This window comes from Trichosurus vulpecula, chromosome 1 (assembly GCF_011100635.1).
Source record: "Trichosurus vulpecula isolate mTriVul1 chromosome 1, mTriVul1.pri, whole genome shotgun sequence".
In the NCBI taxonomy this organism is placed as follows: domain Eukaryota; kingdom Metazoa; phylum Chordata; class Mammalia; order Diprotodontia; family Phalangeridae; genus Trichosurus; species Trichosurus vulpecula.
Genome location: NC_050573.1, coordinates 406,761,156 through 406,784,434, shown reverse-complemented (window position 1 = coordinate 406,784,434; position 23,279 = coordinate 406,761,156). Strand labels below are relative to the sequence as shown.

At 38.8% G+C, this 23,279-nt stretch overlaps 1 protein-coding gene across 1 annotated transcript in view; it reads left to right on the top strand.

The window, feature by feature from the left end:
* The window catches only part of MROH2B (maestro heat like repeat family member 2B), an 84,203-nt gene that overhangs the window by 4,466 nt on the left and 56,458 nt on the right, over positions 1 to 23,279 (top strand). Inside the window, exons 4-14 of the mRNA XM_036746584.1 lie at positions 6,042 to 6,152; positions 6,314 to 6,473; positions 7,529 to 7,627; positions 9,204 to 9,355; positions 10,783 to 10,926; positions 11,529 to 11,621; positions 11,717 to 11,786; positions 18,199 to 18,312; positions 19,957 to 20,030; positions 21,493 to 21,615; positions 22,480 to 22,593. Coding sequence (XP_036602479.1) covers positions 6,042 to 6,152; positions 6,314 to 6,473; positions 7,529 to 7,627; positions 9,204 to 9,355; positions 10,783 to 10,926; positions 11,529 to 11,621; positions 11,717 to 11,786; positions 18,199 to 18,312; positions 19,957 to 20,030; positions 21,493 to 21,615; positions 22,480 to 22,593 — 1,254 coding nt within the window. The remainder of the gene's footprint in view (positions 1 to 6,041; positions 6,153 to 6,313; positions 6,474 to 7,528; positions 7,628 to 9,203; positions 9,356 to 10,782; positions 10,927 to 11,528; positions 11,622 to 11,716; positions 11,787 to 18,198; positions 18,313 to 19,956; positions 20,031 to 21,492; positions 21,616 to 22,479; positions 22,594 to 23,279) is intronic.

Sequence of the window (23,279 nt, the reverse complement as noted above, 5' to 3'; positions counted from 1 at the left end):
CCCCTGCATTACTGAAACCCCAAGTCTCAGCTACTTCTTGTGTAAAAAGTGTCAGAAATGTTCTAATCTACTTACATTCACTCTGCAATTTATTTCTCCATTGTTTGTCGATTAATCTGCAACTTTGCTTCTTCTGAGCTGGTGGTATTACAAGACTCATAACTGTATGGCATCATAAGAAGAATATTTTTGTTTGAAAAGATAAATTTCTGTACTGTGGGTCAAGTTGGGATCATTAAAAAACACTGCACAATTTAGACTATTCAGGCTTGTCTCTTAATCATCTTCAGAGTCTGGTTTAGGCATATATACTACAGGTGGACTAACTAAATGTATTGACTGTTGAGTTGCATGCCATATTCTCAACAATAGGAGTTTTCACACATTTGCTTCCTCTTATATGAGTTGTTAGGCTGATCTCTTTTGAATAATTACAGCTCTCACTGAGGAGGCACTGTGACTTTGGGGGGGCTTCATAACAGTTATCACAATGCTATCCACAAAAAAGGATCATCTGGAAGACTTCAACTGTCAGATGCCCTTCATGACAATGATGAAAGCCCTGCCAAGCATATATCTGCCTGGATTATGCCTCAATAACTAGAAGGTTATTGAGTGGAATGGTCTTTGTAGTTGGATTTATTAAATAATTTTACATGATCTCAAAGTGAACTTCAAGCTGTGTTGGAGGACCTTTAGAACTGAACTTTACCAAGTCAAATGCTTTGGGGGCATGAAGTAATTAAAAAATAAGGAACAGACTTTTATATGCTATCTTTTAGTCAACTGTGTGACAATAAATATGTGATCTGCTATAGGGAATTATTTGTAAACATCTGCCCATCCCCCTCCTCATATTTTTATCACCAATATCCTAGATACATTTATAGATCATACTTATAAAGAATATTATACTAAGATGAGAAATTAGGAATATGAATCAGTAGTTATGAATGTCCTCTTTGTCATCTTTTTGGAGTAATGATGTATAGTCTTATTTTTCCCCATTCTGTTGGTATCTTCACCTCCCTAAGATATTATGTAAAATGAACCCTCAATGATTTCACATTTATGTTACCTCTAGTATGGAATTCATCTGCATACTTGGTCTGATCCAACTATTTCTCCCAATTTCATCTTCTTATATTCTTTTCTTTTCTCTTTGATATTTTAGGGTCAAAATATAGGTGTTCCACTGTCATTAATAATGAAAATATATCATTATAGGATCAATAGCAACTTTGTTCTATTTTTAATTTATTTGTTCTTTTGACAATTCATCTATGAATGATTCTCTTGAAATAGTATGGTTTAACTGGTTCTGATGACTTATTTGTTGGCATTGATTTTCACTGTTTTGTGAAGCAATATTGCATATAATCTTCCACTATTCTCTTTAGTAATGGTTAACAAATAAGTTTGCATACAAAACTAGTATTTCTCCTGAGTCCATGGTCCCATTCTTGGGTTAAAGTGACAGAGCTGAGGTCCCTGGACCATTGGTAATCTGAGATCCTCAACCCTTTTTTGGGTTCTCTTCTGCTCCCTCTGAATCCAAGATCCCGGTCTACCCTTTGCCCATAGTTTATACTATGATCACTTGCCTCTGATTCGCTGTATGATTTTATACTAAAAAGATGACCCACTATGGTTACTCCTTAGATTTTTAACCAGTATTTGGTCTGGACTTCATCTGAATTCTTTGTTCAAGTGGTTGTTGGGAGTGCTGAGTTATAGCACTTCCTCCTATTCCAGCATTTTGGCCAGGCTCTGTATCTCTATATTTAGTAATGAGAGTGTTTGCTGACTAAGGTGGTTTCTGGACTACTTTGACCTCCCATTGTGGAAACTATTTGGCATCTGTTAAGCCCATCCAGGTAGGGGTGAAATTCAAATAATTATATTTGCCTTTTGTCATTTCCATTGCATTTAGCATTTACTTTAGGTTTAAATTATTGCAATTCTACAAAATATCTTCTTCCTTTTTATACGCTTTCTCCTAACTTGATGCTGATATTTACTTTTGTTCTAATTGGTGATTTGACTACAACTGATACTGGTACAATTCCCACACCAGAAACTAATAGTGTCTCATACATTAAAATATAGTCACTTTCATTTTTGGAGTTATCGTTTGGTGCTTGCCGTATCTATCACCTAATGTTTTTCTTAAAGAAAATTGTTGCGATATATAGCTTTGAAATTTCTGAGTTCTCTACAAGTCTTTGGTCACTTTCTTTTCTTAAACCCAATGATGTTTTCCAATGAACTTTTCACTGTCCTCCCCTGTTCCTACTTTCATTCTGAATATCGTTATATTTTGACTTGGTTTAAAGGATCTTATCACATGATCGATAGAATTTTCTACCTCTATCAAAGATGTTAGCACAAAAGCTTTAATTCTTTTCAAAGTGGATTTCTTGCTTATGCTCACCTATAAGACAAGGTGATCCAGTGGACCATGAAATGATATTTCTTAATGTCTTTGGGTGCATAATAAGAGCAAGTTCATCAATTCCTTTGGTTTTATCTGTATAAGGAGAAGCTGTCAATTATATTTCCAATTTGACTGCATCTTTTGTCTTCTGATTTTATCAGAATGTCAATAGTGATGCAGTTAATTCTTCAAATTCTGTGTCAGTTGGTCATTGGAGAAAGATCTCAAATTTTGAGTACCAACAATGAAATTTTGAATATCAACGATGAAGTTAATATTTATTGTTGTTGAGCTATTTTCAGTCATGTCTGATTCTTCACAATCCTAGTTAGGGTTTTCTTGGCAAAATACTAAATGCTTTGCCATCTCCTTCTCTAGTTTATTTTACAGATGAGGAAACTGAGGCAATCAGAGTTCAAGAACTTGCCTAGGATCGCTCAGCTAGTGAGTGTCTAAAGTCAGATTTGAACTAGGGAAGATGAGTCTTCCTGACTTCAGGCCCGGCACTACCTACCGTACTACCTAGCCGCACTTACAAAGTGTGTCATTCCAACTCTGAAGGACTTATGGTGAAAAATGCTCTCCATCCCCAGAGAGAGATCTGATGGTGTCCGAATACAGATTGAAGCATACTTTTCTTTTACTTTATTTTTTCTTTTTGTCTGTGATTTATTTCACAACATGACTTAAGGAAATGTTTTGCATGATTACACATGTATAATCTATATCGAATTGCTTGCCTTTTCAATAGCGGGGGTAGAGGGGGAGGGAGGAAAGGAGAAAATTTGGAACTCAAAGGTTTAAAAACAAATGTTAAAATTGTTTTTACGTGTAACTGGGGAAAAATAAAATCTTAAATAAATAAAAAAGAATTTTAAGTGAGTCATTCTTAGCACACTCTGCCCTCTTTTCACCACTCCATTTTTATTACAAAAGCAGAAGGGAGGCATATGAGATTAAGACAGTCTCTACCTTTTTTCTTCTATGATTTGTCATGGTTGAAAAATTCATCACCCAGTGACCAAACTACTGGTGACGAGCCTCTTTGTCTTTAGCCAGGTTGGTCCTCAGACTTACAGACTCAATGTCGTGGCATTAAGGAAACCTTTCTAACATGTTGGACTCAGCCAGAGCTTTAATATCACTAGCATAGTCTTCATCAATTCCAGCTCACCTCCACACTATTAGCCTCCAGAGTAAGATTTTTATGGAGGAAGCCTCCCTATTAAATATTACATACACCTGAATGGGAAAAACAGACTTTTCCACAAAGATGGGCTTTGCCTGTTTCACAAGTTTGGCTTGAATAAATAAGCTGGGAGATGGGGTAGAAGGGCAGAGTAGAAAGAAAAGTGATTCTCCTAGTGATGAGGGCACAGTAACTGCTTCCTCATGGACACTTTATGTGTTCATTGAATTTAATTAAATTGAACTGAATTGATACCTAAATTAGTAGGCTTATTCAGACCTCAGGTCAATTAAAAAGAGTTCCCTTAGGAAAATAATAGTTTAATTTTATCAGTTGCACTTGTTTAATAAAAGTGGAAAAATTCCTTTGGCCACATGGTATAATACCCCGAACTTCTGTTCTGTTCCTTCAAATCTCTCTCCTAGACCAGGAGTCCTCATTATAGGAGCCTTTCTGACTGGTTTACATATCATTTCAGTCTTGATTTAAATTTATTAACATTTCTCTATCAAAGAGACTTTTATATTTCCACATTGCTGACATATGTTTAGAAGGTAAAAGCTCATATCTATTGATTGAATATAAAACTGAATTTATTGTGGAAAATGCTGAAAAATCACAATTTTTATGTTTTCAGTACTTCCCATCCTGACTAGTGCCTGAGTCACATTCTGAAAATAAGCTAGTTTCTTTGGGTGGCATCAACCGAGTTCTAGAATACATTTACTAAGTATTAAATATTTGTTGTCTGAAGTTCTCTGTTGGGTCTTGGGTTAGGGAAAGAGGGAACATGATCACTACCAGCCCACTGGGAAGCCATTTAAGATCATAGGATTTAGAACTATAAAGGAACTTAGGTATTACATATAGGTCCATCAATGAATCCACAAACATTTATTAAGCACTTACTGGCTAGGTGCACAACTATAAAGCATAGTGGACAGAGTGCTGGGCCTGGAATCAGGAGGACCCGAGTTCAAATATAGCCTCAGACACATGATCCTGGGCCAGTCACTTAGCCCTGTTGGCCTCAGTTTCCTCATTTGTAATATGAGCTAGAGAAGGAAAAGGCAAACCACTCCAATAGCTTTGCCAAGAAAACCCCCAATGAGGTCAGGAAGAGTCAGACATGACTGAACAACAATAGGCTAGGCACTGTGCTATGCCCTAGGGATACAAATGAAAATAATAAAATAATCCTTATCCTCGAGGCGTTTACATTCTAATCCAACCCCATAGTTTACAGATGAGGAAAACAAGGCACAGAGAGGATCATAGAATCTAAGAATTGGGAGTCTAAAGGTCATCTGCTCCTGAGAATCTTTTCTACCTTATAACTTGCATAAGGTTACACATTTAAGCAGCAGAATCAGAATTTGAACCCAGAACCTCTGACTCCAGATCCAAAATTAGTATGTCACAATGCTTCCATCCCTGCTCTGCAATACAGATGGGGCCAAAAAGATTTAATCTGCTCCATGGCCATAAGTAATGAGGTTACACTCAACATAGTTTAGTGTAGCCAACAGGCCCCAAACTCCCTGGAAAGTTAGGGGGGTATGATAACAATTTGTTCCAATGTCCATGAAGACCATTGAACCTGAAGCCGTAGAGTTCTTAGAGCTTGGTCAGACATCAAAGACGCCAAGATCATCCATCGCACTCTGAGTTGTCCTGACTTTTTACCTTTGGATCTCTTTGATTCTGGAAGAGTGAGGCTGACTACTTTGCATGACTCCTCTTCAATCTAATTCATACATGAGTCAAGACATCCCCTGTGTTGTCTCTGTTCTCCTTCAAAACAAAGGATGAGCAACAACAAGTAATGAGGACGATTAGGCCCTTTAAAATTTTAAAGAGGCTGAGAATTGATCTAGCTCCTTCTCAGGCCTAAACCATCACAACAGGATGAAAGATGTATGCTATTTTTCAGAACTATCTATTCTAAACTCAGGGGCAGCTAGGTGGCACAGCAGATAGATCGCCAGGCCTGAAGGCAGGAAGACTCATCTCCCTGAGTTCAAATCTGGGCTCAAACAGTTTCTAGCTGTGTCACCCTGGGCAATTAACTCATTTAAGCCCATTTGTCTTAATTTCCTCACCTGTAAAATGAGCTGGAGAAGGAATTGGCAAACCAGCCGAGTATCTTTGCCAGGAAAACCCCAAATGGGGTCATGGAGAGTCAGACGTGACTGAAAAATGACTAAACAACAAACACTAAAATCATCTTTATATTCAATCTATGAATATAAGCTATCATTTCTAAGAATATGTCAGGAAGCAATGTAGAAACCTGAGGGTATTCTTTCTGGTAGAGATCAATAAGCATTGTTATCCACATCTTAGCACTGAATATCATCTGATTACTAGGATTTTTCAACACTCACTTCTGTTTTCATACTTGTGTGTTCACAGGAAAACATTTACAGTAGTCTTGCTACCATTATTCAGAATAATGACAACTTGAATACCTCAGCTATTCAAAGAATGATTTTTCATGCCTCAAAGGACATGAGAAGCAATGATGTGAGTACAGCTCTTGTCAGTGTGGTCCCCATACCTCCTAAGGATGTTGGAAGGATCCGCTCAGATAAAATATGTAAAGTGTCTGTAAACCATAGAGTGTTAGTGTGGAGCTATATGATACTACCTCTTTCATCATGGCCATCATTGTGGTTATTTCACAGGCCTCAAGAGAAATCAGAATGTTAGCCGGAGAGGTTTTAGTGTGTCTTGCTGACCATGAGTTCAACTCTGTGATGGATGAAATACAAAGACACTTCAAGATCCTGGAGCTCCCCGATGAATTCACAGTCCTTGCCCTGGCTGAACTGGCAACCAGCCATGGTACAGTCCTTCTGCCAGTCTTGCTATCTCATTGTTGGAAAAATATGAGTAAATGGCACTTTCTTTAGGACATAACCCAAACTAAACTAATTACCAGTGGTTCAGGTACCTTTCCATGTACCCCTAGCTGGGATAGCAAGCTGTATGTAAAAGGAGAAAGGAAAATCTGCTTCCATGTTATAGAATAAGATGCTATGATAGAGGTGTTCTGTGATGTCCTTTATCTATAAAGATGACAGTGCTAATGCATCATCAGTAAGGTATGCAGATTTTCATTGCACAAGTATTGGGAATATATTTTCTGAAATGATTCATTGATTCTCTCAATTTGGCCAAATTCTGGTGGCACGTAAAGTAGCTGGCCAGGGCTGGAAGGCCTGGATTCAGGGGCCGCCTCTGAAACATCCAAGCTATGTGACACAGAACAAATCACTCAGTCTCCCCAACCCTCAGTTTACTCTTCTGTAAAGTGGGGATGAAGATACCTATCGCACTTCCTCACAGAGTTGTGAGGCTCACTTTGGGAACTTCAAAGTGCTTTATCAATGCCCATTATCATTACTACCATGGAAGAAAACAAAGCTAACTAACTTACACCACAATTAAGCTAACGACCTAACCCTTATTAACATGGCTCAATCACCAAAGGAGCTAAATTAGCTGTGAACCAACAACCCTCACTTTATTGAATCGGGAGGAGGCCACCTAAGGAGAGGCAGAGGAGAAGCTTTCATGTAGATCTGCAAAGTCTAGGTCCTTAACCTAGGATGTTTTTGAATCTGCCAAAGTACACACCTGGTCTACCAGATGTAGCTAAGGGGCAATTCATTCTCTAATTATAGCACGGCATGAAGAGGCTCAAGTAGAGAATCAAGAGAGTCCAGCAGTTAAACTCTTCTGCCCTCCCTTCCAATCCGTTCTCCACTAGTCCCTCCTGTACCACAAACTATGTTGCTAACACCTTCCTGATATTAATAGGATACTCAAGTGCAGGGAGAATAATGTGAAGAACCATCCAGTGGAAGAAGGTAATATCTTTGATCTCTTCTCTGCAGTATCTGAGAGCATACCATTCATGACTATGACCTTACTCACTATGCAAACCATGGTAAGGTTCGCTGAAGAAGAAAAGATGAAGAAAGCGTTCTGTATGGGTGAGTATTTCCTCAGCTTCCTTCTCATTTAATAAAATTCCAGAAGGTACACAGTTTCTTCTTCTGAGTAACAAGGATGGAAGAGTTTTTATTTATTTTTAGTGAAAAATATATTCTCCTACTATTCACCTTTTACACCCCCTACTATCTCTCATTCCTCAGTTTGACCACAAAACATTGTATTCTTATAATCATAGGAGTCAAGTGGGTTTCAGAATTTACACTGATCTCCATCTCTACCTCAGAATGCAATGTTTTACTAGTCATTAGCTAACCGTCTCACCGAAGGAAAAAGTATCATAAGGTCATAGAAAAAAAAAGAGCTGGAACATCCAGAAATCTCATTTGTTACCCTTTTCTGGGCAGGTAGACGTGTATTTTATGATTAAAGTTCCAGAGGAAAGGAGAATCACTAGGCTTTTTTTTTCAGAATCCATGCTAACGCTCAAGAAACCACTATACTGCCATGAAATACCTACCTCTCAATAAACTCTCTTCTAAACTTGGGCCCATTACTTGTCTTATTCTCAATAAAGTTGGAGAATGCCTAACTTCCTTTTCTAGCCTTGGAGACAGCTAGGATTCTCATTATACTAATTCACTTATACTACTCAGGCATCTAAAAATGCCACTTTTGGCCACAGCTAAAGAAAGGAGTAAAATCTGGGCTTGAATATCTTAGTATCATATCTGTGTAAGTTAATTATTTTTTCCAAATGGCCAGATACAATTTCCATTATAATAGCTGAGATGATACAAGAGGAGAATTCATAAAGACATTCTCTCATTTTACTACCACTAAAGGAAACTTTCCAGGGTGAACTCTGATCCTAACGTGAGTTAAAAGTCACAATCAATAAACGTTTTTTGAGCACTTACTGTGTGGCAGCCATTGTGCTAAGAGCTGGGGATATTAAAAAAAAAAAAGCATGAGACAGTCTCTGCCCTCAGGGAGCTTATAATCTGATGGAAGAAAGACAACACAAAAAAAGGAGGAGGGGGCAGGAAGGGCACCTGGAACTGGGGCTTGATGAAGTCCTACACCTGGGGTAGGAAATGATCTGAGGAGGTGTGAATTGCAGAGCAACATCTTGCATATGAAATGAGTTTCTGGAGATCATGAAGTCCAGAAGAGATTGAACTTTGGTGGAAGCAAGTGACTTTGCACTGAGAAGCAACTGCTAAAACTTTATTATTGAGCTATGGAAATAATCATTGGCTTAGATGACCGACTTAGAAATAAGGCTTCAGGCTGAATGAAAATCAGCCGGGACAGGTAGTATTCTCTGCCTTGACTTTCTTTTCTGGAGTATTTCATGGGAATCTATGTTGGGGGGTGAACATGCATGTGTTAGCTATCAATTTTATGTTTGCTGATGGCTGGAGACAACTGTTATCAGTAAATAAGGATGGAGCTAAATGCAAATTTAGTGGCTCTAATGTTACCATTTCAGCCTGTGAACTTTTTAAAGCCATTTGTTACATTGATTTATCTATGATCAGTTCTCTTCCTCCCTCCACCTGCCTTTTATTCATCCCTTCCTGATTTGTCTCCAATTCTCTCTTTGAAATGCAGCCCTTGAGAACTTCAGTAAGGCCATTTTCAAATATATCAACCACTGGGAAGAATTTCCTTACCCTAAAATGAATGCCAGCCGGCTCTCTGATAAAATCTACATGCTGTTTCGGTTCATAATGGACAAGTGGACAACGAATATGACCCATGAAGTAAGTAGGAGCTGTAAGTGGTGTTGGAAATGTCCATAAATAAAATTTTTACACAGGAGTGAGTGAAGGAAAGATTTAATGTGGCTCTCAAGAAACGGGCCACCCAGGCTGGAATGCACCAGGGGCCCAGATACAGAAGCAAAAGAAGCTTTTTATAAGGTCAATCATTCCTGGTCCATCCCTTCAAAGCTGGGATTGGTCCCAGCTCTTCTGGGTATAATATTCCATATATTGCCATTAAGTGTTGCTCCTTGGCATGATCCCCCTTCCAGTCATGTGACACATGTACAGATTATGAGGCTCTAATTCTATGTGGGGTGTGTCAGGTACTATGCATGAAGCTATCAAGCATGGGTGCTACAGGTCTAGCTTACCCTTTGCCCTACTTTTGATTACAGACCCAGTTGAAACTGACTTTTCCCTTTTCTGAGAATTGTTTCTTCTTTTCTCAGCACTCCATTCTAATCACGTGACTCCTAGATGTTTCTTTCTGTAGAGACCAAACTTTATCCCTTTCTGACAGTGGCTTTAACCCTGCTTTTCTGCAGTGTGAGCCAGCTTGCTTGTCCTTCTATGAGGCTATCTACCAACATTCAATTCCATTCAGAAGCTATAGAGTTTACTAACACCAATTTCTTCATTTTTCCTTCTGTTGGATTTGCTCCAAAGAAATAATGTGAATGGTTTTAATACATCAGTTAAAGGAAACTCAAGTCATTTAAACCCAGCTTTGAGAGGTTGTTCTGTTCTATCTCCAAGTGCTTAATTTTGCTTAGTTTCTGTGATATCTTCCAAGAATGCTTAATTATATTCCATGAAGTCATCTAGTTACAGCAGCATCTATACTTTTTCTCCTCTTATATTAGAAGTAGTGGGGGTCTATATGGGAGTGTTATTTCTTCATCTATTTTTCATACTTTAAGTCATCAAATAAGTTCATTAGGACGTCTTGAACTCTTTTCACACATGAACAGAGGCATTCCTTTAGGCTTTATTTTCCCTTGGGACATGAAGAAAAAAACCTTTTCAAAATAAAACTGTAAAAATGAAATGTCTGGTAAAGTTTCAATTCTGATTTTATATAATGCCAGAGATAACGATCAAAATACTCATTTGTAAATTATTTTATACATAGTACTTAAATTTTGAGTTTATGACAACATTTTCTTCCTTTCCTAACCCCTCTACACTGTCTCCAACTATATAAAGAACCTAACCTAAGCATTATTTTAAAAGTCACATACTCTTCTCTGACTGGGTCAAGACAATAACGTCTGATTTCACCTGGCTACAAATGTCAAAGAAGGATGATAGAGGTTGAATTTTGAAGCCCACGGAGTCTTATGGGGGCTCTAAAGAAAGTTGTGTCCATTTAGAGAAACAGAATAACTAAGCATTAGAGATTTTTCTTATGCCTGTTTTTGCAGATCAACCAAGCAATCATCAAGGCTCATGGCCCAGCAGTGGCCCTCCTATTTCACCGGGAAGACCTCCAGGAGTTTGCTATGCACCATGTGTCTTGGCTCTTAAACCAATATAAGGATATTGAAACAAATTTCTATGTCACTCAGGTAGGTCAGGAGCCAGTCACTGAAGGAACAAGTTCTAAGACCCACCCACAGACTGTACTGAAGAGTAACGGGTGGCATTCTTGAGGTGGTACAATTTTGGAGAAGTCGCACTGGATTTGAAGGCAAATAGCCTGCGCCTCAATTTCATCTCTGCTGCTTACTCTGTGACCTTCGCAAGTCACTCACCCTCTCTAGGCTTCAATTTCCTCACCTGTAAAATGAGGATATTGGACTCTATTTCTCTAAGGCCCCTTCTCACTTTAAAAAAAATCTTATGTTCTAGTGATCCAAAAAGTTTAGACAGTTGTATTTAAGATGAATATAAAAAGAGGTGAAGCTAGGTAACAGAGATGCTTGATTCCCTTATGTGGTCTCTATATGAGGCTACTAAGGTGGAGAAATATTCCAGAAATGACCAGAAGCAGCAAGCACAAGCCCTGTACCCCAAGAGGGTTCTGTGTCGCTGTGCCTATCAAAATGATGTTAATCCACTGTTGCACATTATATTCCTATTCCACATGCATCTGCCAGGTAACCTGTCTGAGCAGCTTCCACTGTAAACTTAGAAGTGCTGGGTAAACATGAATCATTTATTATTTCAGAGTCTAAAACAATTATTGGCTGCAGCCTACCTTTATGAAGTCTACATTCCGAAGAACACAAAACGGGCCATCTTTACTGTCTTACACCAACAGGTAAGCAGATCTGTGTCTTTATTTCTCTAACAATATAGCTTTCCCCACCCCACCCCCTCACTTCCATTTCATAATTATTCCTCTCCATTCTACAGATCTGTGACACCTCAGAGTCTAAAGTGAAGGAAAATGAAAATGAAGCTGTGCAATGTTTCCTCATTCTGGGTAAGAAGAATATCTGGTAGGAAGCAGAAAACCTTGCAGAGTGCCAAGAACTTAGTATAAATGGGACCCCAGTGCACCCTCAATAAAAACGTTGACTGATGCTGATGAAGAAAAGACTGACGGGCACATTACTGATTTCTTTTCACTTCATACTGTCCTTCGGATTCCTTCTTATAGTCTTCCATGATGCCGACAGTTCTCTCCAAAGCAACTCCTCATTTATTCAGTGCTTGATTCAGACCTTTGTAACCAACCTGACCCCCTTGGAGGTGAACGCATCTACAGGAGGCCTTCTGTAACATCCCTGAAAACGTGTTTATCCAACCTCTGCTCAAAGATTTTCTTTTTGGGGAATTCACTGTCTGTCAAGTCAGCCCATTCTACATTTGAACAGCTCTGAGGGTTATGAAATTTTTGCTTACATTAATATGAAATCTGCTTCTCGGTGACTTCCACCCATTATTCCTGGTTCTGTACTTTGGGGCCACATAAAACAAATATAGGCCTCTTCCATATGGAAGCCCTTCAAATATTTAGCAATAACACACTCCCCCAGGTCTTCTATTCACCAGGTTAAAATTCATTTAAGATGAATTGCAGTCATCTCATTATCTCAGATTCCCTTACTGTATGCTCTCACATTTGTTAGTATCTTTCCTAAAATGTAGTGCTAAGAACTGAATACTAAGTATACTCTGACCAGGGCAGAGGACAGATATACTATTGCTTCCCTTTTTCTGAATTCCTTGTTTCTATAATGCAACCTAAGGTTTCATTTGAATTTTTGACTGCTGTTAGTCAACATTGTTGATCATTTCTAAATTTTCAACCAACTAAAACCGTAAAATCTTTTTCACAATAACTGTTGTCTATGCATCCTTTCCACATCCTGTTCTTGCACAGATGACTCTTTGAATTAAAGTATAGGAACTTATATTCATCTCAATTACATTTCATATTACTGGGATCAGCCCATTGTTTCAACTTAATTTTTTTTGCATCCTAATTCTGTTGTATATCTTAACAGTTCTTTTTAGTTTCTTATAATATGCATACTTGGTAAGCACAACATTCATGCTATCATCCAAGTCATTGGAAAAATCTTTCAGGTCCCCATTAGTTCTACATGGAGTATAAAGGCATTTCTCTGATGAATTGGAAAAGTAACTTGCCATTGGCTAACAAAAGTATGTCTGTGCCCCTAATAGCCTTTATTTTTTAATTTTAAAAAATCGAATTTCTCTCCCTCCACTTGCTCCACATTGGGGGGGAGGGGTGAAAGAGAAAGAAACCTATAACAAATATGGATAGTTAAGTGAAACAAATTCCTGCATTGGCCACGTCCAAAATATATGTGTCTCATTGTGCACCTTGAGTCCGTCACCTCTCTGTCAGGAGGTGAGTAGCATGCTTCATAATGGGTCACCTGGAATCATGACAGGCCATTGCATTGATCAGAGTTCTTAAATCTTTCAAAGTTGTTTGTCTTTACGATGTTATTATTATAGAAATTGTTCTCCTGGTTCTGTTTACTTCACTCTGCAAAGCACAAATATCACCAGTTTCTCTTCTGTTATAGTCATATGCCATAATTTGTTCAGCCGTTCTCCAGTTAACAGGGACTCCCTTAGTTTCCAGTTCTTCGTTACCACAAAAAGAGCTGTAATACATATTTTTGTACAAATATAGTTTCTTTTCTTTTTCCTTTGCTTTGGGGCACAAGCCTAGAATCAGCATCTCTGGGTCAAAAGGTACGCATCGTTTTGTAACTTCTTAAATATAGTTCAAAATTGTTTTCCAGAATGAATGTCTGGACCAAATTCATAAGCTCCACCTACAGTGAATTAATGTTCCTATCCTTCTAACATTTATTATTTTCCTTTTTTGTCAGTTTTGCTCATGTGATAGGTATGAAATAGCTTAAATTTCTTCCTAGGAAAGCCCTTCCTAGGAAAGCCCTTGGTTCATATTCTTTGCCTGAAAACCATCAAACTTGCCATCCTTAGAGAGAGTCAAGGTAGTTGAAGCAAGAAGCAGCTTTATGAAGTCCAATCCTTGTGTGTCTATCAGAAGGCAGCAGCAGGAGGAAAGCACTCTTTTCTTCTCTTTCCCCAGTCTATCAGTTGTGATGTCTTACAAAAGAACTACTCACCTAATAGGAGTCATTGAATCCAGCAAGGGTCAGACAGAGAGTGAAGAAAACTCCAAAGAGTGTTGATTCCTGACAGCAGAAAAGAGAACCGACTATGGAAAACATGAGAAACAAAAAGATTTTGGGGTACTGAAGTGACAGAGGGATGACTTGCTTTGGTCACATATATTCCTTACATTTGTGCCTAGCAACCAGGGCTGTTTATATTCCCACTTTTACCAGTGACATCTTGTGCACGTGTGAGACCATCTTAGGAAAGGTCTTTACTTCGAACTAATTGTAACTAGTGGCTGACTAATAAAGATCAACACAGTGGTCAGTGCTTGAGAGCTATAGTTTCAGGAGTCTAGATCCAAAGAGAAACTATGAATCAGAAGTAGTAACCACCCTCTGAAACCACAGTCAACCCTCAGGGGGCTCCAACCTGAAAAGGTGTAAGTGCTGAGTTGCGAGAGATGGGAATAGCTCCCAGAAACAATGTAAAACACGTATATTCTTCTATCACTCTGTTCAAGTTGTCACCCTGCTATCTGAAAATTAAAGTTTACCTCTTTGTCTAAACTGCCCATCCTTTCCTATTCAACTCTAACTGCCATTATCATCAAGACAAAACTTCCATTCCAGATAAATCCGTCACTTCACTCTTCCTTGAGCATGAGCCATTCGGTCCACTTCATCACTTTTGTCACACTGTCCCACTCCAAAACCTCAAGTAAATGTCCTGCCCTCTCTTCTCTACTTTTTGAAATTCTACCTCTTCACACCAAAGTTGAAATCCTACCTGTTGCTCGAAGCAAGGCTCCAGCTACTTTGGTACACATACTATTCCTTCTCTGAATTCCAATAGGATCCTATCCTACGTTTTACCATTGAATGGCATAATTGTCTTCTTATCTATTTGATTTAGATATTGCCTATCTCCCCAGTGAACTAATAATGTAACATCCTTGAAGAGCTGGGAACATCTCTCCTATCATGTTTCTTATTCTCTGTAGGGACAATTGTAGGCTCTCAAAAGGAAAGAAGATTAAAGGTCATGTGATCCAACCTTCTAATTCATAAAAGAATCTTATCTATAATATCATTGACAAATAGTCATCCAACATTTACTTAAACCCTTTCAGTAACACAGTACTCACCTCCCCTGAGGGCCTTTCCCTCCCAGATTGATATTTTTTTTTACTAGGTAAAAGAGGCCATTCCCTATCTCATTTCTTACCTAGCCTTAATCACTGATTGGCCTTGCCTCAGTCAAACTGAGACCTGTTAAGCTTAAAAGGTCTCCCACTGCATCCAGGGCCATCTCCAGTCATCCCGATCTATGTCTTGTCACTGGACCCAGATGTTTCCAGGGGAGAAAGTGAAGTTAGTGACTTTGCACAGCCCTCCCTCACTTAAATCCAATTTACTTGCTCCCTGATGTCACAGTCTTCTTCGAGAATGAAGGACAAACAACAACAGCTCACTACTTTATGAAACTCTTCATTTTTTTGGAAGATCTTTAGATGTTAGGAAGTTTTTCCTCATGTGTACCCTAAATCTTCTTCCCTATAACCTCCATTCACTGATCCTTGTCCTTTCCCCTGAAATCATACAGAAAAAGTCAGTCCTTCTTCCTTTAGACAGCCCTTTAAACGTTAAAGGGCAGCAATTATGTTCTGTTTGTCCTTCTCCACAATAAATACCTCTCAGGATTGTCAGCCTTCTTTTAACATGGTTTTGAGTCCCTTCATCATCATGGTTGGCTTCCTCTGAATGTGCTCCAGTTAGTTAACGTCTACTTTGAAATGTGGCACTCAGAACTGAATGAATACAATATTCCAAATGTGATCTCATTAGTGGAGAGTACTACAAAACCATAGCCTCCTCTGTTTTGGACACTATAACTCTATTAACGTAGCCCTCAGGTTGCATTAGCAATTTTGACAGCCATATTATACTATGGACTGATATTGAGCTTTCAATCAGATCAAATCCCTAAGACTTTGCACACATGAACCGGCTTTAAACCAGGTCATCCCATCCTGAGCAGTGTCTTCTAAAATGATGTGTAGGATTTTATGTCTTCTCTATTAAATTTCATCTTATTAGATTTGACGCATTGTTTCAACCTGTTGAAGTCTTTTGGGATCCTGATTCTGAATTCCACTTAATTAACTATCTCTCCCAGCTTTGTGTCATATGCAAATTTGATAAGCGTGTCACATCTTCCTCTAAATCGTTGATAAAAAAATTGATGAGCAGGACAGAATAAAGAACAGAGTCCAAAGTGTGGCCCTAGAGATGTCTCTCCAGGTTGGCATCAATCCATTAAAGCTGCAGTCTGAGTACAGTTGGATGGTTACTCAACAAGGTATAAGCACACTCAGTTATACTATCATCTAGGCTACATTTCTTCATCTTGTACACACAAATATCAGAAAAGAATTTGTCAAATGCCTTGCTGAAATCCAGGTATGTTTTATCAGTGATAATCCTCTCATCTTCCAGTCTGCTAACTCTTCACAAAAACAAACAAATAAATGAATAAATAAATAAAAGGAGGATGAGATTAATTTGCTATGACTTTTTGTGACCCCATTTAGTTCTTGGTGTTTACTTTTCCCCCCTTCTGAGTCATTGCAGATAATACATTTTATGATCTATTATGAATTATTTCTAGGTAGTTATGTCAAACTGATTGGTCTATTCTATAACTTTTTCTACTCTTAAGTAATTGAGACGATGTTTGTTCATCTGTCATACCTCTTCTATTTCCAAAATTCCTCAATGACTATCAAGAACAATTTAGCTATTATATCTGCAAATTATCTTCTTAGATTAGGCTATCATTTCTTGGTAAGGCAGTGTTATATAGTGAGTCAGGTGCCAGCCTCAACATTGAGAAGTCCTCAGCTTAAATACTACCTCTGACGCATAGTGGCTGTGTGACCCCAGACAAGACACTTAACTTCTCAACATCCCAAGATGCCCTCTAAGATTTTAGGAAAAGAAATTTCAAAAAGTTCAGAGAAATAAGAGACATAATTTCATGGCTTCAGACTCACATGACTAGTTAGGACTGGGCCGATATAGGTATTAAATATACTTTTCAAATTGAGTTGGATTGAATCCTACCTCTCTACCCATCCAACTTTTACTAAAGTGCCCACACCCTTCTTTAAAACACACATGCTTACTTGTGACCTTACAAACACACCAGCGGTTCCATAAGAATCAGTGAATTGTAAGTTGTTTTTCATAGATACCTTGATGACTTTTAACTTCTGCTTTAAATCTTTGGTCGATGACAATGACAGCTGGGATGAAGGAGCCCTGGTGACTGCTTTGATACAGTCTGGGGCTGAGGGCCATGCCTGGACAGTGTCTGTCCAGAGAGAGAAGCGCATAATAAATTCCTTCCTTCCTCTCCAGCTCTTCCACCAGTCAGTGAACAGACAAAAGTACGCTTACTGGGAGGAAAGGACTGTTTTGATTGTATCCTTTGTAACCACCAGAATACCACTAAGCAGAAGCTGGAGGTGGGAATAGAAACCAAGCATGGTCTCAATGACTCTGTGACACTGAAGAAATTGTGATACAATGTGACAAAATTACTAAGAGAGGAGCATTGCCTATTCTGTGCAGCCTTAAATGGAAAAAGTAGGGGACTGGAGGAAAATGTGGGCTGAACATAAGGCAAAGCCTCCGAATAACTACATTGTCCTGAAGTGGAATAATGGGCTGCCTACCAAGCAGATTCTGGCAGTGGTCTGGCAGAGGTTGGATTGACCGTGGTCGGAGATGTTTTAGGCAGAATTTCTGCCTTGGGTCCTGTTAGATGACAGCTACGATGTGTGCAAAGAACACTGACTTTGGAATCAGGTGCCCTCTATTAGAAATCCAGTGATGCCATTTACTACTTTTGTAGTCTTATCACTACACCTCCCTCATCTTGCTTCCTCCTCCTCCTCCTAAAAAATGAAGGAGTCAAAGTTCTGAGAGCAAATTCTGTCTTGGACATTAATAGCCATGTGTTGTTAGTCCTAAGGGCCCTTTGGCCTCTGAATCTATGATCCTATGAACTAAGTAACCTGTAAGGTCCTTTCCAGCCGGAAATTCCTTTATTTTGGAGGTCACTTCCAATTCCAATTCTGTAATTTTTGCTCGTCATAATACCACAATCTGGGATTTCGCTTTGGTAGTCAGCTGTTTTCTTCGTATGGATGATTTGATATGAGGTTAAGTCCTCACTGACCCCGTATTCCTCCCCTCCTGCAGTGCGTTCCAACACAGCAGACCTGCTGGAATTTTTTGAGGAACAAGTGAGAATCGGCAGCGAGGACATCCGAGTGGGAACGTTCTCTTTTTTAAGATCTGCCATCTCCGCTGATGGTAAGTAAAAGGAAACTGAAATCTGAAAGGCTTCTTTAGATCCAGAAGCTTGCCACAAAATCTAGCATACTCCTTTATATTCTGCTCCATTAAGACAAGGACTTATTTTTATCATTTCATGACTCTAGTGTTATTGAGCCTCTGATTCTTGTGTTTTTCAAAATATATTTTTTATTTCACTTTTTTTTCTGTCATGTTCATAGAAAATTGTTAGTTTGGATAGCTAGTGAGAGCTTTACTTTTCCTCCATAAAGACCAATTTTTTTTTAGAAACCATCCCTCTCTTCCACCCACTTCCTTTAGTCCAGCCTAGCATCCTCCTCATTTTGATCCCCCATCCCTACATCAAGACTTGATTGCAGAGTGGGCTACTGCCCCACCCCATTCCCCAAGCAAGTGTAACCAGTACCTGCTGACCACGCCACCCCACCCAGATCCAACCCTGTCCTCTGCAGGTCAGTATGATGCATTTACATTTGTACAGAATAGTTTTCAAAGCAGATGTGGGATTTTCACAAGTCTGAGCATCAATTGTTTGTTGACATCCCTACTGGCATACACCAGCTGAAAAAAAAAAAGTTGCTGCATCTGCTACAGCTGCTGCTGATTACAAGTCATTAAATAACTTTTATATAACTGTTTTCAAAGCACTTTTACATATAGTATCTCCTTGGATTCTCATAATGGCCCTTGGAGGACAGCAGTGCAGGTATCGTTATCTCTATTTCACAGATGATAATATTGAGACTCAGAGAGACTTTCCCAAGAGCCCACATCGAGTGAGATCTGGAATCGTGGGAAGGGCTCAGGAGACGAAAAATATTAAATGTCAAACAAAATACTTTAAATTTGATCTTGGAGCCATAATTGGGAGTCAGGTCTCCTGACAAGCTGGTCATGCATTGGAGTATAGGATAAGAATGCAGAAGGACAGAATTCATTAGAGAAATAGGTAGAACAGAAGAGGATGAAATCATACATAGGAAAGAAAAACAACTTTAAGCATTTAATACAATGGAGAGTACAAATAGCCAATACCAAGCCAAGTCAGGGATCAAGTCAGAGATAAAAGTGTTATTATTTTAAAAATTAAATAAGAACCAGATTATATTCAAATGAAGAGATCCTGTACAGTCTATAAGGTAATCTCCTCCCTCCCCACCGCCTCCAAAAAAAACCAGCTGAATGAGATGGCATTAGGGGACTGTTTTTGATTTGGGGCTGGATTTTAGAGTCATTGAAAAGACAAGGGGCTAAAAGTTCTTCAAATTGCAGCCTATGTATTGCTGCCAAATTAGGCACAAATCATATATTTGAAATGGGAACTTAACAAAAAAAATTAACCACTAAAAGGAACCCAAAGGAATAAAAGCAGTCACCTTGTCCAGCAGCACCTACTAACATGCGTCAATGACACCACACTTTAAAAAGTTTAAGAGCAATTGAGAATGGGTTCAAAAGAGAACAACCAAAACAAGTAAAAAGTTGGGGAACTAAAACTAGAGAATATGGCAGTAACAAATATTACTTTTGATTTTGGAAAAGGAGACTGGGATAATCTTTGAATCTCTGAGGAGTTCTCTTGAGTCTCAGAATAGTTTAGACTTCTGCTTACTAGTGCTTCTCTGTCTTTGTGTTTTTCAGAGCCCAAATTGAGGGATTATGTTACTATAATTGAAAGGACAGTCAAACTCGTCATGGATGATTGCAGTATAAAAGTAAGAGGTTGGATTGGATCTTTCATTTGCTTGTCAGGAGAGGAATGCATGAAATGGTCATGAAACTTTAAACTGTAAACGAGAATGACAAAAACAACAGTGTCACAAGCACAGTGCCCAAAATCCAATTCCCCTTTTGCTAAAAAAGAAAAAAAAATCCACTCCACAACTGAAATTCTAATGAGGACACAGACCTCAGAAGAAAATGTGGTGGGAAACACTTGGATTAATTTTGTCCCCGAGTCATTTCAATTGTTAATAAACTGCCTACTACTTTTCCTAACGTATGTTCAGAATTTGGCATAGAAGCAAATACTGGAGAAATCTCTAAGAGTGAGACATTAAAGTTTTCTCCTTTATACCTAGTAAACAAACTTTCATTCTTTGTTCTTATCATAAATAGAATAAAGTACCTTGCAGATAGGTGATGCTCAGATATAGTTTTTTGATGGATGAAGGCCTCAACTATAGAAAATATAGGCCTTATATGAGGTCACATTAGGTGAAAGTAGTACATCTAACCCCCAGATGATCTATGCACCAAAATTCTCCTGAGAGGCTTTAGTAAGTAAGTTTCTTCCTTGTATATGGTGACTGCCTTTAAAATGATCATAGATGCTCCATACATAGTTATTGCTTCATTGACTCTACAGTATCAGGCATAGTGAGTAGCCAGGTTATGTTTCAGAGAGTTCCTGGGGAGAATTTGGGACCAAAGAAAAATCCGCTGACTCCTTAAAGGCAAAGCTGATCCAAGGAAAATTGTAAGGTATAGGATACTATCTCAGCTCCTCTTTCTATGCCTAGCATTCTTAGGCTGCCTACTCCTGCCTGTCCTTGCCCTCCCTTGTCAGGGTCTTATACTCAAATATTCTGCTGCTGTCCACCAATGAAGTGCATGGGTTTCAACTGGTTGAAAGGAAAGCAACCAGATAAACTAATTCACTATTATGTAGTAAATGACTGGTAAGATTTGAGCATGCTACCACCACTCTCAGCATTTGTAAAGAAGAAGTAACATTTTATCCTGCAAAGAAGGTCATAGAATTTGAAATGACATGGCAAGGGGGAATTAGCACTGAGAGATACAAAGAGGCCCTGCTCTTAAACAGCATTCTAATGGGGGTGAGGAGGGAAAGCATATAACATACAGAGCAGACAACATTAACCAGAAGGACCAGGAAAGAGCTCCTATAGCAGACAGGCTTTGAGCTAGGTCTTGTTGGAATCCAGAAAAGCCAGGAGGTGGAGGTGAGGAGAAGGAGCACTCCAGGCATGAAGGGCAAGCAAAAAGGAACTGAGATGAGATATGGGGAGTCATGTTCAAGGAATAGCTAGCAGCATTTTCTCATTACCCACTTGACTTTTGAAGAACACCTTATTTGAGTGATTCAGGACAGTAAAAGAAATTGTCTTGCTCCATCCAACATTGTAAGTCCTATACATGTTTCCATCACTCTAGGTCAGGCTTTCTACTCTCTCCCTCATCCAGAGCATGTGTGACAAGGGCTACTTGGAAGCAAGTGAAGGATGGCAACTGATTGAATACATCTTCTTCCAGTTTGCATTTTCCGGAAGGAATTTGGTAGGATTCTGAGTGCCGTGTTTTCAGTCTATTCATGGGCCAGAGCTTATTCCAGTAACTGACTCATCACCCCCAAAAAGAAACACCTCAATAAAATAACTGAAGCTTACTATAAGCTCTCTGAGGTTACAACTGGACTCTGGCTAAGTGATGATTCTCTGCTCTAGTGCTATGTGAGAAAGACTAGAGACAAAATAGCTTAAATTCAGGTTTTCTCTGTTTCAATCAAAACCATTTTCTTTTATTCTGTAGCATCTTTTCACCACACAAACAACAAAATCAAGAAATCCTTCTTGTCCTTGAGTAGACAGATTGACACAATCTTGTAGGCCATTATAAGAAAAAGATCAGACATAGCTAAACTTGCTGAGTGGGCAACACCCACTTCCTCTGGCCTCATTAAGCTATCTGAAGATTCTGTTCAGTTTAAGCATCACAGAGAATGGTGTATATATAATTTAGCCACTTCTCTATGCCTAATTTTTTATCATGTGGTAAGTCTCCTAAGGCTAATGATTTGTCAGGGATATTATGGGAGGAATTCATTCTTCAGATGACCTCCAAAGTCCCTTTCAATTCTTGGATTCAATAGTTCTCTGATGCTACAGAGAAATACCGCAAAATTTCCAATATAGAAGACTCGACATAAAAAGGCATGTGTCAGATAATGATAGAATTTTTTAGCCAAGTAGGGATCAGGCATCAAGGATAAAGTTCTATATCTGCAAAAGCATCCACAAATCTCCAACCCTTTTAAATCTAGTCTAAATTCTTAAAGTATATCATCCACCAAAGATTTGCCAAAGTGAAAGATAGTTAAAGGATCTGATACTCAGCAAGTGACCAGTTTTGTCTTTCTTAAAGGTGGATCCAATAAAGCCCACCATCCAGGAGAACTTAATGGCAGAAAATTCTGTCCTAGAAATGACCATCAAAGTTCTACAGGGATTGGACCCACTAGTTAATGGAATGCCCCAAGTAAGTAATCTCTTATTATTGTCCTTGGGCTAGAGGTTAAACTTTTTTTGGTGGGCATACCCCTTTCTTGTACACTGAGCTATTATGTAGAATTCAACTCAGCTGGAAATATAAAAAGACTTTCACCCCATATTTGGTGAGCCATAATATGAGTCTATCATGAAGTAAGTGGTCACATTTAATGTTGGAGTCTTGGATTTGATTTTAAAGTGAATAAAAGCAGCTTAGTCACCTAATTTACCTTGGGCCCAAAGCCCCTCTTAGACTTATGGGTCCTACCCACTCCCAGCCTTTCTCTTTCCCTTACCTCATCTAGATCCTTCCGGTTGTTGCCTATAGATAATCTAATAATTTGACAAACTGATGTTACTCATTTAGTCCAAATAGATATTAATTGACAATAGATGATTCGTCCATTCAATATTTCAGCATTTCTTTTCATGTTTATAATGTTCTTCAGGATTCTTTGAGTTTCTTTCTCTCACTCCCAAACTTCTTGAAAAAAGTAGGTCAACACCTAATGTCTCCACTTTCTCACCATTCTTCAGCCTACTTTAATCTACCTTCCCTCTCCACACTGCATTAAGGCTGTTCTCTCTAATTGCACTTCTGTCATTGGACCATGCCTTCTCTACTTAGACCACATAATCTCCTTTTCCTCCCTCCTGGGACCATGAACTCTGCTC